The 19,255-nt window shown below is 43.5% G+C and overlaps 1 protein-coding gene across 1 annotated transcript in view; it reads right to left on the bottom strand.

Moving 5' to 3' along the window:
• sema3bl (sema domain, immunoglobulin domain (Ig), short basic domain, secreted, (semaphorin) 3bl) overlaps positions 1-19,255 on the bottom strand; it is a 68,555-nt gene that overhangs the window by 35,178 nt on the left and 14,122 nt on the right. The window contains exons 2-3 of the mRNA XM_030118476.1: positions 7,920-8,080; positions 1,839-1,901 (exon numbers count right to left, since the gene is read on the bottom strand). Of these exons, the coding sequence (XP_029974336.1) occupies positions 1,839-1,901; positions 7,920-8,080 (224 nt within the window). The remainder of the gene's footprint in view (positions 1-1,838; positions 1,902-7,919; positions 8,081-19,255) is intronic.

The raw sequence follows: 19,255 nt of genomic DNA, 5'->3' as shown, positions 1-19,255 counted from the left end.
CCATCCGGCTCTCCGCTGGATTATGAAGAAATCCTCGTATGCTCATGCTGCTGTTACTAATTGTAATGCGACTTAAACCAGCATCAAAGACACAGCATACCTAAGACACTTTCTGTCTGACCTCCTGCCAGAACGGTCCAAACACATAAAGACAAGACTCAAAACAACTTCTTTTTGTTGGTGGTGGTGGTGGTGGGTGGGTGGGGGGGTGGGGGGGGGTGGGGTGGGGGGTGGGGGGGGGGGGACGCTGGGACCCAGCATCTCACTATGGAATAGCAGGAACTTTCATTTATTCATTTATTTATTATTATTGCCATTAATTTAAGTTTTTCTTTCCAGAATTTCCCAGTTTGGGATTAATAAAGTAACGCTCTACTCTACTCTCTCTAAACAGTAGAGTTTTATAAGTCCTACAAAATGAAAACAACGAAGTGTAGCACTTACAATGATGAAGTTCTTCTGTCTGCTGATAATTGTGATGTTTGTCAGTCAGTCATTCCAGGTATTGACACATTTTTGGATACATTTACATTTATATGACTGTAAAACTGAGGCATAATGTTGCTTGACATAGTTTGTGGTTGTAGCTACACATACACACTATAACAACCTGTATTTTCTATTTATTTGTAACATTTTACACTTCCTTCTCTGTTCTGTTTTCTATTTTCTCACCTCCTTTCTTCTTCCCTGCTTCCCAAAACCAGCAACAGTTTTCAGCAGCAGCAAAGACCAGCACAAAGTCTACTCCCTGAACACTTCTCCTTTTGGATGGAAAAGTTTAAAGGACCATATTAAACCTTAAGAGCAGATTGTTGAGCCACTGACTCAACAATCTGCTCTCTCAACATATCAGTAAAATGTTCTTATTTCCTGATGAATCCATGTATATCAATGCAAGAAAAAAATCTCATCGTGATGAAAAATAAAGGGTATTATAGTTCAACAGCTTTAAAACTTTATGAAAGCCTTTCAATAAACTCAGAAGTCTCTGGGATGGAGGAGAGTCACTGTGATTTAAGTGGAATTGAAGCCGGTGTGGCTCCAAGCTTCAGCTGACAGGCAGCCAACGTCTTTCAAAGCCAACGAACCAAACTGACGAGCTGACGGAGAGACGGAGGAAACTGCTTTTCCGTCCTCATGGAGACATTTCAGAGCCGAGCAGCGAGCTGCTCAGCAGCAGGGGTCAACCAGCCGTCTCATTCATGTATAACAAGGGTCTGTTGAGCTCGTTTCTGGCAACATTGTACAGTCAGAGTTCAAGTTACTGGAAACAACAAGGACATCCCGAAGGTAGAAACGAAGACTCGGCTTGTTCAGCAAATCACGTAAAAAAAAAACAGGCCAAACAGAGCAAGAAGGAGCAATTAGAAAGTCAGCAAACAGACGGATCGCTGGCAGAGGAACTGGTTCGAGACTATGTTCAGGAAATAAGTACTCAGGAAACAGGTCCTGAAGGGTACGGCAGCAAATCTTCACCAAAGGCTGCGGACAAGATTTGGCTGCAAAGTGAGCTGGGCTGTGAAAGCCAAGTGTTACAGGGAGGGAGGAGCAGACTGGGGAGCAGGTGGTCGGAGGATCTCTGGAGAACTGAAACATGAGGGCAGTGGAAGAGCAGCTTCACCAAGACTGTGTGTGAAAACACCCAGAAAACACACGCAGCCAGTTCATAAAGAGTGTCTACTGTGAGCCAAGGTGAACGGAGCAACGCGAGTGGATCCAGAGGTCTGAGCTCTGGATGCAGATGCACCTGCTGACCCTGGTCTGAAAGAGCAGTTTCAGTGTTCGACCTTCTCACATCACATATTTAAGACATAATTATGAATGGAAATGTTTACCTGTGGGTCCTTCCCTGTCTGAATGCAGTCCTCTCTGTTTCCAGGTAACGGGGGCCAGTAGATCTGAGAGACGGAACGAGAAACCAAGAGAAAAACACCAAGATGATTAATGAACCCAGAACTGTGAGATAATACGATGAATCACCTCATCCTGCTATAATGGAAGCTGCAATTACTTTGTGCAAGCCACATGTTTATAGTGGGAATCAGTCAATGCAATCAAAGCATGATCATCAGAGTGGTTTTTTTAATGTCTTCAAATAAGATTTTTCCGCCTCATAAATCCAACTTTAAAGCAATTAGCAGCAAATTGAGCAGAGCACATCCTCCACACGGTGCACCAAATGTTAAGCCAAAGAGCTTCTGGCTCGTGAAACAGGGACTCTGTGAGAGGAGACGGATTTATTATCCCACCAGAGGAACCTGCCAGTAGATATCAGCGCTTCAAGAAACCCTCACAAACACACACTCATGTTTTCATGTGTTATGAGGACATCATATTGATGCTAATTTAAACCTTAATAATAGACGATAAACACCTCAACAAACCTTCAGGAGCAGAAGTTGGATAAATAACTGTAATTTGTGTCAAAATTGATTTGAAATTCAATTATTTAAAAAAAAATCTTATCCATTCTTAGTTTTATTGCTACATGCAGGTAAAGACATGAACAATACAAATATATTTCACACTTTCCAATTCATCTGTAAAGTTTCACAGAAGCCCCTGAATCGTTTTCTCATTCTTCCAAATGAACGTGAGGTGAATCTCAGATCCTGGACCTGAAGCGACAGGCCGGTTTCTCACACTTCATTCTCCAAATGGAAAATGAAGTCAAACTGCAACCGAAGAGACAGAAACTGATTTCAGCACAGCGTCGTGTAAAGTATCAAAGAGCTTCTGTGAAACAATAGATCTCTGTCTGCAGCAGCGGGAAACTGGCTTCACTAAGACAATAGAGAGCAGAGGGGAAATAAATGGATCGGACTTGTATTTACTTAGTCGACATGTATCCGGTGTGTCTGCGAAGCTACAGGGTGTCTGAAGAGTTTGGACAAACTAAAAGCGATGAAGTGAGAGAAACAGATACGGAGAAACACTGAACTGTAATTCAGGTTGAGAAGTGAGTATCTGGCCAGAGAGCGAGTCCCTTTGACAGTTTATTTCAACAAAGAAACATTAAGACAGACTCCTCCTCCTCACACATTTGTCTGGGATGTCACAGCGAGCGCAGTGGAGGCAAAATGGAAACTGAAATGAGTTAAATCCAGCTGAAATCGCAAGTCTGACTCCTATAAATGCAACATGACATTATGATATTGGCACAGCTGTTGCTACTAATGGAAACACTGAAGTATAAAGGTTTGCCGGTGCAGACTGTTGATGGTTCACATATCAGCCCATTAGTTCTGAATGCTGAGAGGATTTATGAAGGATTAATTAATATCACTGGTAAGAAACTACAATTCACACAGATTTCAGTACAATTCAACCTGAAGCAGTCTGCTTCTGAGCTGCAGAAGTGAAAGAGGCAACAGTAACAGCAGAGACGCCGTTCATTCCTACAGGAAATTATCCATTTACTACACTGTAGAAATGATGGACGACTGCTAATGACTGACTGAAAAACCTGAAAGGAAGCTGTTCACCCCATTCACAACTCAACCCTGATTTGAATTACAAACTAGTCAATAATAACAGCAAAGAAAAACAGTGTCAGGGATTTTCATGGGTTCAATCCACACAAATGCATGCTCCTTACAAATGTAACACTGTAGCACAACTGAGTTCATTTAGCACTACATTTAAATATCAATCCATACCTGTCAGACAAGGCATCTTATTGATATTAAAATTCTGAGTACAATACGTCCACGTACTGTAAAATCTGAGCCGCAGGCCTTTCTGATGCCACTGATTCTGTAATTTATCTCCAACAGAAGTTAAACTGCGCTTCAATAAAATCAGAGAGACATTTCAGCTGTGTGGAAACAGAATTTCAAAGTGCTACTAAACTAGACAGATTGGTGGACATTCATCGATATCTTCCTCGTTTCGTCCACCTCATTGTGTCTCAGGTTGCTGGAGCCAATCCCGACTCGCCGCCGGTCCACCACACAGAGAATAATAAACCAAACTTAAAAAGAAAGGTCTTGCAACTCACTGACGACCAGCATCTGATCAGTATCAGACCTGATTTGCAACTGTCTTTAAATTGTTTTGCAATGGCGTAAATCCGCTAGAGACGATCAATATCTCATGTTTGAATAAACAAAATGCTGAATGTTTTGGAGCCGGAGCTCTGAACGTGCGCCTGTCAGACTCGTTGGCCGCCGCTGCAGTCTGATGGAAAGCAGCTTGACGGGACGCCGGTCTGACACTGATATCCTGTGAAATCATCCTTCTCCAGAATGTGGCTGGCAGTGATCTGATTCCGTCTCCTTCAATATTCCGTCTGTGGTGAGAGAGATTCACTCCGTGTTCGCCTGATGAAAAATAGCAGACCTCTGCCCGGCGATCCCGCCCCTGCGTCTGATTAACCACGTCTCCAGTCGACTCGTTTGAAATTCTTTGATCGCCACCGTGTTTATTTAAACCAGGAAGAAATTTATCCAGTGTCGGGAGACAGGTAATGATCGCTAACAGAGTCTGACCCGCAGCTCCAGACTTAAACCTTTATCTACTCCTGTAAACAAATAGAGGCTTCAGACGAGACAGCAGCTCCAAACACAATCCCCCAAGACGTCAGCCAAGAAACAATCATCAAATAAAGCCTTTGTTCATCTGGAGTACATCAAAATCCTCCCGTATCCTTTTCAGATCAAACGTGAGCTGAGATATATCAACAGACAACTGTATAATAACAAAACTAAAAATAACAGACAGGCGCACTCATTCAAAACCAGACTTCACATCGTTTGTGAAGATGAGCAAATTACAAAGATACATTTTGTGTTCTTAATGAAGACTGAACCATTCAAGCCTTGCATTAGTTACAGCAAATCAGGCTGCGGGAGCCCAAAGAGAAGCTGTGATGAAAAGAAAAGAAGGAAAAGTATCAGCGGCCAGCGATAAGGTTTCAACACCACATCTGCTTTTATCCACACGTCTCACACTGTGACCCTTTCAGACCGAAGCGATCGCTCCAGATTTAAGTAGCAGTCAGTAAACTTGGCCTTCAGCTGTGATAAGAAATCATCTTTCAGATATATGCAGCTGCACACGTTATAAACTAAACCTGGTATGCAAAAGTCCTGGAACATGTTTTGATCAGCAGAGCCAATAAATACTTCAATAATCAGAGATACAATATCAAACACAGATCAGAGGAGAAAGAGGAATATTTATCCTCATGTGAAATGTTTACATGCATTAAGTCAGTATTTGCATTACTTTTTCCAAGGTAATTTTGATTTGGCTGTTTTTTTTTCCACTTCACAGATTTCGTGATGGAAGTAGTGGAACCGACTTCTGGGAAAAGAAATCAGACAGACTAAAGTAAATAGTATCTGACATAAATTAAAGTCCAGACTGTTTGGAAACACATCTACTTCTTATTATGGTGCATTTATACTCAAATGAGTGACAAAACGAGCTTTCAGGCCAAAACAGGATATTGTGCTCTCCGTGTGAGTTTAAGCCTGGAAACTGCCATTTGAAGGAGCAGATTTTACATTTACAACACAATATAAACCATACATGCTGATGAAGAGGGAAGAGCGGTTTGAGTTTTGGGTCAATATGAATATTCATGAACATAGATGGATTGTAACTGAAAGTTTGAAGTAATTCAGGCTTGAAAGTATTGTGGATTATTGTGATGAGTCCAGCAGAAGAGTGCGGACTCAGACACAGTTTCCTGGAGATTATCAAGCTCAGTAAGCGTTGAGTCATTATTGATTCTTGTCCTGAATGGAATAAAGACACAAAACACTGGAGTCTTTATTTTTGTCTCAATCTGAATTCTGTTTTATGAACCCAGAAATCTACCGATTTTCTGCTTTTGCAAAATGACACACACTCCAATCAGTAATGAACCTGGTCGTCATAGCAACAAGGCAAACAGGACATCTTAGCGAGATTATCCTTTATTTGAAGGAAAACAGTGTGAATTCAAATTATTTCTTTTTTTCTTTCAGTGCTTGGCCGGCATGTGGCATCAGGTAAAGTTCTTGGCTCCCAACAGAAAGACGGGAGTTAAAGCTCAAGCAGCTCGCAGCGAGCCGGAGTGTGTGTGAGCAGTGTGTGTGTATGTGTGTGTGTGTGAGCGTCAGCCAAGACTTAATGCGGGAGAAGGCTGAGAGGGAGACGGAGGAGAGGCGGATGCAGTGGGCGACTTCTGGCTCTCTGCGTTCCCAAATTCTCCATTCAGCCGTTCAGTCCGTGACCCGTGTAGGAGCAGAAACACACACATTCACACACTGCCGCTCCAATTTGGAGTGCCAAAGCTCGCAGGTTTCAGATTTAGGAATAGACCTGTTTGGTTCTCATAAGAAAAGAAAAAATATAACAAGCAGAGTTTTCCAAAAAGTTCAACGTAAATCACAAAAAAAATCATTCTTTTTTGTTTCCTCACAACCAAATCTTCTAATGAATCCCAGCGAAACCCTACAGGGCGTAACTCACGGAATAAAAACTCCCCTACAACACAAATCACAGCAGAGCTCATATCTGCTGTTCTGAGGAATGAATTACATTCGATGTGGATTTGTTTTTAACAAGAGATGCACATTTTTCTAGAAGTGTTCACAAACTGCATCTGAATACAGAAACACTGTGTTACAGTTATACACAGTATAGCTTGCACACAGTGATTGATTGTTTGAGAAAACACATCGTACCACGTTTTCAGTGTCATGAGATGAATATGATGGAAGACTATGTTGTGCAATGTAAATAAACTGAATTGAACTGAACTAAGTCATGCATTTAATTTAATTTAATTCAACAAGTAAACATATAAAAGTGGAAAAAGACACCACGACGTTCCTAAAAACAGATGGTTTTGTGTCTAATATATTAAACTAGAAACTTCCAGGAGAACCTGGACGGGGAGTCAAGCCACCGTCATTTTTATTATTGTTACTCAGGCACAAGCAAAAGCTGCTTCTGGCCATGCGCAGTAGCAGCATTTCAGAAAATTTGCATTTTCCTCTGTTTCCACTGAGATGGAGCATTTTCAAAAAGTTCCACCTTGGGAGCTCTTTACAGAAAACAGCGTTTTCCATGGTCATGTAAACAGTTGCCCAAAACGTAACAAAAATGTTCTCTTCACTTTAAAACACTGTTGTGTAAATGAAGCTGAAGTTGGGGATTAAATCTGACTTCAGGATAAGAGGAAAAATCAGTCCTTGTTTCAAAGAATTACATCTAATTCAGCCACTTCAACATGATTCCACTCAGCAAAATCTTGACTTGAAATGAGAAAACATCGTTAAATTCATACTGCAGTAAATATATCAAGATAAATTACATAGCCATGATAAAAGGAAAAAAAGCGTAAGTTAAAAGTAAAATAAGAATTTATAAGTGAAAATAACCTTACAAGGAGAAAGAGACAAAACTTGAGTGGACAGTCAGTTTGAGCGCCTTTTAATCATTTAACCAGTTGTATGATGATATTGTTTTATATTTTTTCTTTCAACATTCTCATGTTTTATTTTCCGGGACAGTTTGGGGCAGATCTCTGTCCTGATCTCGACCCAGCAGTTTAAAAAGCTACTTGGCTGTAGCCATTGCTTAATAAAGACTACATATCTTTTCGTGTCTTATAATTTAAGCTTTCTCTGCACGGCTTTAAAAGCTTAATCACTTTTTTATGGTTTCGCTTTTTGAACTGCAAGCTGAGGTTAACGTCAGATTTATCGGAGGCAGAATTTCACCAGATGTCCTGCACAGAAGGAAAAACACAAAGTCCTCTTTCCTCTTTCTCTTCAACTCATATATCTTCATCCAACAAATTGAAACCACTTGCAGAATCGCCGTGACTTAAATCAGAATGCAAAGATTAATGCGGACTGCACAGTAACTAACCTCTAACTGCACATCAGTCACGACAGCAGGCCATCAATTCTGCTCACCTCTTTGGACTCGCTGCTGGTGGGTCCCAGCAGGAGAGAGTACAGGATGTCCTTCCCTCCCAGGAAGAGTCGGTCACGGTACTCGTCCAGAAAGACGGCGCTGAGGGACAGCTGGCCGTGATGACCGCTGAAGATGGACGACCTGTTGGTGGACAGCAGGTCTGCAGGGAGAGCAGAGTGAGAGGAGGAGCGACGTCAGAACACGAACAGATCACCTCTGATATGAGGTCAATCACAGCGACAACACTCAAATAACAAACATTATACTTTACACTGAAATTTAGTTGCACAACATTTTGAGGCAATCACTGCAATCAAAAAACTCCTGTAACTGTCAATGAGCCTTCTGCACCTTCCAGCAGGTATTTGTTGGAAGGGTGCCTTTTCCAGACGGCATGTTTCAGCTCCTTCCAAAGATGTTCGATAGGATTTAGGTCAAGGCTCATCGAAGGCCACTTGAGAACAAACAAATGTTTTCCTCTTAGCCATTTTTGGGTGTTTTTAATTGTGTGTTTTGGGTCATTGTCCTGCTGATACATCACCCAGCCCTAATCTGAGTCTCAGCTGCGTCTTCACTATGTTGAATATTAAACCTCCGGTCGGGATGAAGACGACCGACGTCGCAGAAACCAAAACACTGAGGCGTTTATTTGTATTTCCAGCATGAGCCGTGCACGTGGCAGCACTACAGAAGCAGGCGGACCGTCTCCTGTGCTGCTCGGTCAAACTGAGCAGCTGCTCTTCAATGAGAGCAGGCCTCACCTGGACAGGCGAGCAGCTCATCACAACACACACACATTCACAGCCAGAGCAGGAGTTTATCTGCATGTGTGAGGAGAAAAGTCAAACACAGAGGGAGAACATGCAAACTCCATGCAGAAGAACAGGATATGAAGAAGAAAGCTCAACACTACACCAGCAAACAGCCTCTGCATGTCAGCAGGAAAAACTACTGAACTGGTGGCTGTAGCTGCATTTACATGTTTGTTTCACAGATAGATTTTTATTTTCACTTCTACTTTCAGATTGATCTGGTTTATTTCTCACGTTTCTTTTTGGATCCATGTATGCCGATCTCAGTCAGAGCCGAGGGTCTTTTTCAGGGAGATCCGGCATGTGCAGCATGAACTGCCTCAACAGTGACAACCTGCAGTCAGTGTGAATGAACAGAAGAGAAGACGTCTGCAGATATGATTCATTCTGCTTTATTTTTATTGAATTTTAGTTTCAGTTCAGTTGCTGCAGTGCAGACTGGCTCTCTGGCTGCAGATAGAGGACGCTGTGTCAGACAATCGCTTTGGGGAAACCAGAGCACATGAAAAACCCAGCAGTCCCACAGCAGCCTCCTCCTCCTCCTCCTGCTCCTCCTCCTCCTCCTCCTCCTCCTGCTCCTCCTCCTCCTCCTCCTCCTCCTCTTTACTGACTGTGGTCAGACTTCTTTCTTTTCCGGAACAAGCGGCTCCAGAAACTCTTGGGCCGGCTGTCCTCCTCCTCCTCCTTCTCCTCTGCTGTTTTCACCTCCTGCTCTTTAGCAGCTGCTTCCTCCGACTGCCTGATTGCCAGTGTCTCTAATTCCTTGACCTTCCTTTTGAGGCCTTTTCCTTTTTCCAGCACTTCAACCTCTGAAACAGTCATGTTCCCCTGGACGGTGGTGACGACCTCCTTCACCCCAGAGCCCTTCTTTAAATGCAGCACAGCCCATCTGCCCAACAAATCCTGTGTATCCATCACGATGACCTTGTTGGTCTCCTCTGTGGCGTTTCCAACCTTTTTCTTCTTCGCTATTCCTCTGAACAGCTTCCTGAAGCCATTTTGTTTCTTTCTGGCCTTTATGGTCTCCCCCAACATCCTGTTGGTGTCTGTCACCTTGGTCTTCTCCTCCTGGAGGGTCTGGTTCTCCTCCTGGAGGGTCTGGTTCTCCTCCTGGAGGGTCTGGTTGTCCTTCTGGAGGGTTTGGTTCTCTTTTTGGAGGGTCTGGTTTCCTTTTTGTAAGGTCTCGTTCTCTTTCTGGTGGGTCTGGTTCTCCTTCCGGAGGGTCTGGTTCTCCTTGTGGAGGGTCTGGTTCTTCTTTTGGAGGGGCTGGTTCTCCTTCTGGAGGGTCCAGATCTCTTTTTGGAGTGTCTGGTTCTCCTTTTGGAAGGTCTTGTTCTCTTTCTGGTGGATCGGGTTCTCCTTCTGGAGTAACTGGTTCTCCTTCTGTAGGGTCTGGTTCTCGTCCTGGAGGAACTGGTTTTTCTGTTGCACAGTCTGGTTCTCCTCATTCAGGGACTCATTCTCTTCCAGGAAGGAGTGGTTCTGGGCTTCGAGGAACTCGTTCCTCTCCTGGAGGGACTCTATTTTGGCCTGGAAGAACTGCTTCTCCTCCTGGAGGGTCTGGTTCTCCTTTTGGAGGGTCTCATTCTCTTTCTGGTGGGTCTCATTCTCTTTCCGGAGGGTCCGGTTCTCCTTTTGGAGGGTCTCGTTCTCTTTCTGGTGGGTCTGGTTCTCCTTCCGGAGGGTCTGGTTCTCCTTCCGGAGGGTCTGGTTCTCCTTCCGGAGGGTCGGGTTCTCCTTGTGGAGGGTCTGGTTCTCCTTTTGGAGGGTCTTGTTCTCTTTCTGGTGGGTCTCGTTCTCTTTCTGGTGGGTCTCGTTTTCTTTCTGGTGGGTCTCGTTCTCTTTCTGGTGGGTCTGGTTCTCCTTCCGGAGGGTCTGGTTCTCCTTCCGGAGGGTCTGGTTCTCCTTGTGGAGGGTCTGGCTCGCCTTGTGAAGGGTCTGGTTCTCCTTGTGAAGGATCTGGTTCTCCTTTTGGAGGGGCTGGTTCTCCTTCTGGAGGGTCCAGATCTCTTTTTGGAGTGTCTGGTTCTCCTTTTGGAAGGTCTTGTTGTCTTTCTGGTGGATCTGGTTCTCCTTCTGGAGGAACTGGTTCTCCTTCTGGAGGGTCTGGTTCTCGTCCTGGAGGAACTGGTTTTTCTGTTGCACAGTCTGGTTCTCCTCATTCAGGGACTCATTCTCTTCCAGGAAGGAGTGGTTCTGGGCTTCGAGGAACTTGTTCCTCTCCTGGAGGGACTCTATTCTGGCCTGGAAGAACTGCTTCTCCTCCTGGAGGGTCTGCTTCTCCTCCTTCGGGGTCTGGTTCTCTTTTTCGAGGGACTTGTCCTCCTTGAGGAGGGAGTCATTTGGGGCTTTGAGGAGCTCGTTCTTCTCCTGGAGGGACTCTATTGTGGCCTGGAGGAACTTGTTTCTGTCCTGGAGGAACTGCTTCTCCTTCTCCTCCTGCTCCAGCCTTCCTGTCTTCTCCTTCAGATCATTTCTCAAAGCCACGAGCTCCATTTCTCTCATCTGAATCGTCTTCAGGAGCTCATCGATATGAGATCGCATACTGAGAAGTTCCGGAGGAACACTGAACCGATGGCGAGGGTTCTGAGGAAACCCGCCTCTGCCTCTGGGTTTCTGATTGTTGGACATTTCTGAGATGTGTTTGAAATGCCACTGACAGTTTGAAATGCAGGTAACTGTGTATGAAATGCAGCTAACTGTGTATGAAATGCAGCTAACTGTGTAGAAATGCAGCTAACTGTGTATGAAACGCCGCTAACTGTGTAGAAATGTGTAGAAACGCGCTTAAAATCTCTCGGTGTGGAGCAGAGATGCACCAGATGCTTCCTTGCTGGAGTTCTGACACAAAGTGAAACAGATCAGCAGAGCCAATCTGAAAGGTGCAGAACACATGATGATGTCGTCAGAGCTGGAACAAGACCAAAGGCGTGTCCAGTGATGTCACACCCAATGGTGCCTGTTGCCATGGCAACGAGCTGCACTCGCTGCCAGCAGTTTTTAAAGGTGTGCACAAGGTTGAAGAAATGCCATTGTTCGAGAACCAAAAGGCAAAAATTGAACATTTTTTGTTCACTGTGGCCATCAGAAGCCTTTCGTGGATTTATGGTGAAGATTTTATCTCTGTACGATCATCCATTCAGCCACAGTGAGTGTGTAAAAATGTGTGAAGTTTTAGATTCAGGCGAGAAAATCTCACAGTTTTTCACTTTCATTTGACTGTAAATTCAGTTGCTTCGTGGAAAGCAGGCTTCAGATTGACTTGATGAAATGTTTAAATCAAGACTCACTTCTAAGACAAACAACCACACATGAAGGAGAAATGCTGACATGAACCAGCCTCTTTCTCTGTTAGAATAATAAACTTATTGGCCTCAAACACACAGATCAGAAGGTTTCAGATGAGTTTAAACTGTGGCTGTTCACACTACAGGATTTTTTCAATCCTTCTCAATTCAGACTCCACACACTAGAAGACAACAGAGGACAGATCGCACCTGATCTTCCTCTCCTGATCTTCTAGTGTGTGGCGTCGCTCTGGAGCAGAACACACACTAGCAGATTCTTCAGCCGAGAATCGGCTCCTCAATCTTCCAAATCTCGCGTCGTCCAACGTTCAACATTCATCTCCACTTTAAATAATAAGTGAAGAACTCATTCATTGATTCACATCGGTATCGCTCTGTCAGCGTGGACCCCCCCCCCCCCCCCGGGAACGGAGCATGGACTGTCGGGACCTTGTCAGAAGATTTAAATGTTCCAGTACATCCAGTACAGAAGAGGGAAACAGTTTCAGATCATTCAGATTCAGATCATTTTCTGATAATTTACCCTCCACATTTGATAATAATTCAGCTTATTAATCTATGTGTGTGTTTTGTTTTTGTTTTCTTGTTTTTTTTTACTTTTGACTCCCGAGTGGAACAGTAGAATAAAGTTATTAGCAGTCCGTGACAAATTAAGGCAACTTTTTTAAATCACCAAATATCTTAAATCATTCTTTTTGTCCACAGATTTCATAGTTTAAATCAGAATAAAAACTCCTTGAGCTTTGATTAGGAAAAGTTTCATTATACGTCCACTCTGTCTCTGAAGGCATGGAGTCCGTGGAAAGTTTTGTTTTTTTGTGTCCCCCCCCCCCCCCCCCCCCATTCTTCTGTGATGGCTAATAATTGAGATGAATTAAAACATTGGGATTATTGCAGGACTGGCAGAGATGCAGATGAATGCATTAAATTGGAGTTTGGGTCTGAATGGAGGAAATACATACAGTTCATCCAGGAGCGATTAACCACTCACTTTCTCCAAGCCTGAGTTTAAGAGCTCTGGCTTTTCTGTTTCACTGTCATATAGTGAATGTATTTCACAGACATATATTCATCCAGCTCTGACAGCTGTGAGGGGATTTTTTTTAAGCAGCAGCACCTTGGTGAGACGGAGCTGTTCACCCAATCAAATCAAATCAAATCAAATCAAATCAAATCAAATCAAGCTTTATTTGTATAGCACTTTTTCATATTAATAAAAACAACGCAAAGTGCTGAACAGTAAAACAATAATAAAAACAAGAGTAAAAACCGCACCATCAATAGGTATACACCACACACACACACACACACACACACAAACACAAACACAAACAAACAGAAATTCTATACGTCATTGGTGCATTCTCTGTCCCCGGCTGGGGGCTCTTCTTCTCATTTGTAAGACAATGTTGACTGTAGTCTGTGCTACAGCGCCAGTCCTCCTGGTGGCGACTGTGTGTATTACACGCGTCCGGTAAAAATGACGGAGGGACAGAAAAAATGAAACTCCATGTTGCAATTTATTATTTTTCACATCGATTGAAAATATAAAATCAAATTAATCAAATTAATTCCATATATCGCCCAGCCCTACTTTGAATGTTTGTGTGAATATGAAATGACTGAATTTGGGTTCATGTACATGTGGAGCCTCCATCAGTGCATAAACACACAAATCCACTGCTGCTCAGACTCGCTGTGCCACCTGTGAAATGTTTGCTCTTTCTCAAATAAACCCTGTTTTCCCGTCCGTCTCCCACTTTCTCCTCCTTCTCTCTCTTTCTGTCAAGGTGACGATGAGACGTCAGGAATATTCCAGAGAGAAGACGACAGCGGAATGCCAAGCACTCGGCGAAGGAGTCCTCGGTCTGAATCAGCCTTCTGTCCGTCCCTCAACACTCATCAGTCCAGCCTGTTGTTCACACACACACACACACACACTCACACACACACACACACACACACACACACACACACACACACACACACACACACACACTCAGTGGGAAAGGACGCCAAGTCACTCGTCACTCATGAGGGGCACCGAGTGAAGCACGAGGGCCTCATGCTGCAGTGACACCTTGTCCATCAATGGGGCCTCACACACACACACACACACACACACACACACACACACACACACACACACACACACACACACACACACACACACACACACACACCAAACTCGCTGAAAGATTTCTCGCTGGATCAGCCAGAATTATTTTCTTAGTTATTAAATGAGTCGTATCTTTGTTTTGAACTGGATTCACCGGCGGCCTCACAGCGGTGTGGTTAGAGCTCCTGCTTCACAGCTAGAAAATCCCCGGCTTGAGTCCGAGCTTCTGGGGCTTTCTGCGAGGAATTATGTGGCGTTTCCCCAGACGCTCCTGTTTCTTCCCACAGTCAAACAACATTAGTTTGAGGTTAATTTGTATCTCTGAACTGGTGTTGATGTGATTGTTTGAGACTGCGTTACTCTGACTGACGACCTGTTAATGATGTTCCTGTAATCAGAGGGGATCCGTTTATACAACCCGCGAGTTGAACGAAGCGATCTGGAGAAGGACGGATTTACGGTGCAAGACGCACATCTTGGCTGTGTTGCTTGTAACGCCATCGTAGAGTAACAGCGACTGCTTGTCGTGGCGTCATCGGGTCTTTAACAGGGTTTTCTCAAGTCATGTCTTACAGGTGTGTTTTAATATCCACATCATGTTCAGCTACATCCTGCTTCTAGTCCTGTTGAAGCCCTGTCTTGTATTTAATCAGATGAAAATTTATTTCCAAAGCATTTGCATACAAAAAAATGCAGCAAAAAAAAAAACCTCCCAGAGATCTTCCCACCCTTCCACAGACCACCCCTCATCTCCTCCATCACCATGAACATAAAGGAAGAACAATCGGCAGGCTGAACAATAGATTGAGTCTGTCTGCTCTACTGAAGTGTCTTGTTTCTCTCTCTGAAGCGTCTTTGACACGGCAGCGGCGGCAACAATTGAGAAAGAACAACGCTCTGTTGTTTGGCTGGAAGTAAACGTGCAAACAAATCAATAATGCAGCAGCTTTCAGGGGGACGTTTGTTCTGTTCACTCTTTTTTTTTTAGTTTAACAGCATTTCTTGAAGGGAAATGTACATTTATTAACCATTTACTGTCACAACGCGGTTACATGGCAGCTTTCAGATCCTTTTCTGTATGAACAGGACCTCAGCTTGTCCTTGTACATGTGCATTCTGTCCACTGAACTGTTTAGTTTCATGAAAGTTTTTGTCTAGATTTTTATTTTCCTACATCTGCTGACCAATTGTTACACAGGTTCACTTCAGGACTTTCAGCTGGACTCGATAAATAAGAACTGCTTTGTGTCTCTATATCTGGTTGTGCTTTGGTCAGTGACAGTAAGCTTTGATAGGCTGTTATAAAAGAATGAACTGTTTTCAGTCTGTTAATACATTAACATTCAGCAGTCTTTCAGTTTCCCTATTTCCTTCATTTTCCTTCCTACAACACAGGTACAACTGGGGAACATTTTAATAGCCTCACTCTGGTGCAGAAGAAACTTTAACAGTGTTGCAAGAACACTTTTAACAGTTTCATCATGTGTTTCTGCATTTACACCCTTTAATAAGCTTTGTACAACAGCCAAAATCAAACCAGGATGAATCAGCAGCTCTGGTGAAACGCTGTCCTCCGCTGAGGCTTTCAATGCTGTTGCAAAAAAAAAAAAAGAAGAAATCCTCAGAAGAGCGCGGTGGGGGAAGTATTTCTGTCAGACGTACTGGATGTAAAAGTTTAAAGCTGGGAGCCAGAGAATAATGAGGAGAGACGTAAGTAGGAATGCATCAGGGACGTACTGTAGGGAGAGAGGGAATCGGGCGAAGCTACAGAGCTAAAGATGAACTTCGAGAAAAGAGGATGAGAAGGCACTGTGGCGTTTACATGCTGGCTACAGTCAGAAAATAATGAGTCGGGCAAAGCAAAGCAGAGAGGCAGATGATGGTAGAAATCGTGTCTGATTGATTTGTTGGGACTGGCAGGAGACACAGAGGTAAATAACCGTTTTAACCTGATGTACAATCAAGTCATCCTCAAGCAAAAACAACATATGTGAGCATTTTAGGAGCCAGAAGGTGAAAACAACAGATCAGGTAACTGAACCAAGATGGCCTGAAAGTACGAGCTGAACCTCTGTCGTTATTCTAACAGAAACTTGCTGTTTTCTTCAAAACAGCTTTGTTATGCATTCAGACAGTTTCAGACTCAGTAAATATACATAGACTCAAACCTCTGTTTTATCAGTCATCTTAATTGAACACAAGAGATCATTTTACATTTGTGTTTAAAGGGGATAAGAGCAGAATTCTTTACCGTAGTACCTGATTTAGCCTGTTGATCCGTCGCAGTTTGATTCACTGCTAAAGCGAACAATAAAAAAACTGGACTGATGAGTTCTTTGTCGTTTTACATGATTTTGACCTGATAACCTTCCTCATCAACACAAGTCGATCACTCCATGATGAGCGCCAGAGATGATCGCACAAACAGGATCGAAAACATGCAGAGCACTCATTTCAATAATCACTGTTATTCTTAGACTCCGTTTACACAACATTTCAAATAAAAACACATTTGTATTTTCCTTTAAGAAACGTTTTGCACTGACACTGAAACATTTTGAAAACTACAGAAACTTTTGATGCAAATTCACAGGTTTTTTTTTTTGCAAGATCGTTCAAACCTTCGCAGCATCATATCAGGAGATATATGTCACAGCATACTATTCATTTTTATCAACTCTCATTTCCTCAGCAGAGTTGAAAACTATCAAACACGTTGCAACATCTCCCATCTGTTTAAGATTACAAGCCGGTGGAGTTACAGCATCGCGTCGACTTACAGTTACTGCAGTAATTCACTAACACACATGAACCGCACATCAACACTCCTGCACTGATATCAACACGCCAGGCCAAGAAAGTTTCAGCACGGTGGAGCAATCTGTGTTTTACTGACATGGTTTATCAGCAGAACGAGCAGACACCTCTTCTAATGCCTGTCTCCACAAGTTTAACTTGTTCCCAGCAGCTCCGAGCCCCGAGATGACCCCCGACCTCCGGCGGGAGCGGTGAAAAATGACGAGGCGGTGTGTGACTGACCGCGTTGAGATAAGGTGGGCATGAAGTGGAGATGTGACGCTCACAGGCCGCCGTTTGCCTTTGAACAGTGAAGGACGCAGGATGTTGTTCACCAGCATCGAGGAAGAAATGAATCATAAACACCAACATTACTGTAGTAATGTTACCTTTGAGTTCTTTTACCTTGAAATTCTCATTTACAACATCCAGTCTGCCTTGCAACTTCTATATTGATAACACACAATTTGAACGATTCAAACTTCTGATCTCCAAATAAATTATTCCTTAAACAGACAAATAACGTGTCTGATTGTGTGTCTACACAACATGGAAATCATAACTTCATTGTTTGCCAGAGGAATGTCCTCTGAATATTTGAACTTTGACATTTTATAGAGGTAAAGTGTATCAATAGCTTGTTGCAAACAATGAAAACAAGTAACTTTATACTCTTACTGAGGAGACGACTTTGTACGTTTACTTCTGGATTTAGAAAACTCAATTTCCAAAATTTGGACGTCGCATCTCGTGTAAATAAAAACAGAATGCTGTAATCTCATAAAGCCGTGCTTCAATCCAGACTGAACACAAAAACACGATACGCGATGATGACGATGTTACATGCCTGTTTCATGTGAAAACTTTGGCTCGTTTGAATTTGATGGAAGCAACACAAAAGAAGTGGGACCGGCTCTCCAGAGCCTCTCCCTCTGAATCTTATGGCAATAATAAATGCCAAAGATGGAAGGATTTCAAAAGCCTTTGCGTATTTCGCAACGAGGAACATTTTTTTCTCAAACTTCGTCTCAAGTAGTGAACCTCTGCCCAACTGCATCTCAGAGGTTGTGTCTCTCTGAGACACTAATTTTAGAAGCCAATCATGTTCCTGACCTGTTGCCAGTCAACCTAAGCAGCAATCAGATGTGTTTGTTTCTTCTGTTCAAATATCTGCAAGATGCTTTTCTGCCATCAAATTCAAAGTCAGCTAATATTTTCCACAAAATGTTAAAATGTTGCAGTGATTGGACATCCGATATGTTGTTTATCTTCTATTTGGACTAAAGCATTCACTTCTGAGATTTGCAAGTGATTGTAATGTGCTTTTCTTTACATTTAACTGAATTAAAATCTCTGACTGAATCAAGACCATCATTTTTGATGGCTCTTTGAAATCACATCATGAATCCCAAAGTCAGCTGAAACAAGTAACAGAATCAGCTCAGAGCTTTGGCAGGAAGCACATGGATTTCTTTAGGACATTTGGGTGGAGGTAAAACAACATATTTTAACCTCCACTTTGACGAAGTTCCATCCATAAACAGAGTCATTACTTATCTGACTCCATCTGGCCCCCGTCGCTTTAAACACAGAGCCACTCCAACCTGTAAGCAGATCCTCCTCTGATGTCTCTTCCTCTTCCTCTCTGCTGTAGCTTCTCATAAATCTCTCACGTGTAAACACAAATCTTCGTCAAACCAAAACATAAACCTTAAGTGCAGAAAAGCTACGCGGAGAGACGGAGAGATGAGAGGTGAGCTAACGGCTTCCATCTGTGGCTCGTTATCGCTCCAGCATCTCGTCGCCTCTCGGAGGAACTCACACCAAACCCTCCATCTCCTCCACCTCTCTTCCATCCACACATTCAGCCTCTGCGCTGCGCGTTGCGCTCGGCCTCCTCTCTTTATCCATCTTGTCCTTTGTACCGTTTGAAGCCAGTTGGAAATGCTCTGCCTTCGGTTTCGTCTTTCCTGCCTCGCTCCTCTCTGCTACCTGATCTGTACCTCCACGTCTTTTTATCCATCTTGTGTCTGCAGACCGTAGAGACACAGTATTTATAAATAGCATCCGTCGCAAACATCTGTGTTCAATGTGGATGAGTTTCCTGGAGGAAGCCGGCCGCCGCTGCAGACGTGCCGAACCGGAGCGACACGCCAAGGAGCATCTGGTTTCACTGCCAGACCTCAAACCGTCGCAGCGCGTCGTGTCCGCCGCTACAAAGACGTCCACGCTGTGATTCATGCCCGGATCTGTTTACACCGCCGGAGCCCTGCGAAGCGAGGCGGGCTGCGCGGCCTGGT

Source organism: Salarias fasciatus, chromosome 20 (genome assembly GCF_902148845.1).
Source record: "Salarias fasciatus chromosome 20, fSalaFa1.1, whole genome shotgun sequence".
NCBI classification, from domain to species: Eukaryota; Metazoa; Chordata; class Actinopteri; order Blenniiformes; family Blenniidae; genus Salarias; species Salarias fasciatus.
This window is presented reverse-complemented; position numbering and strand designations above follow the sequence as displayed.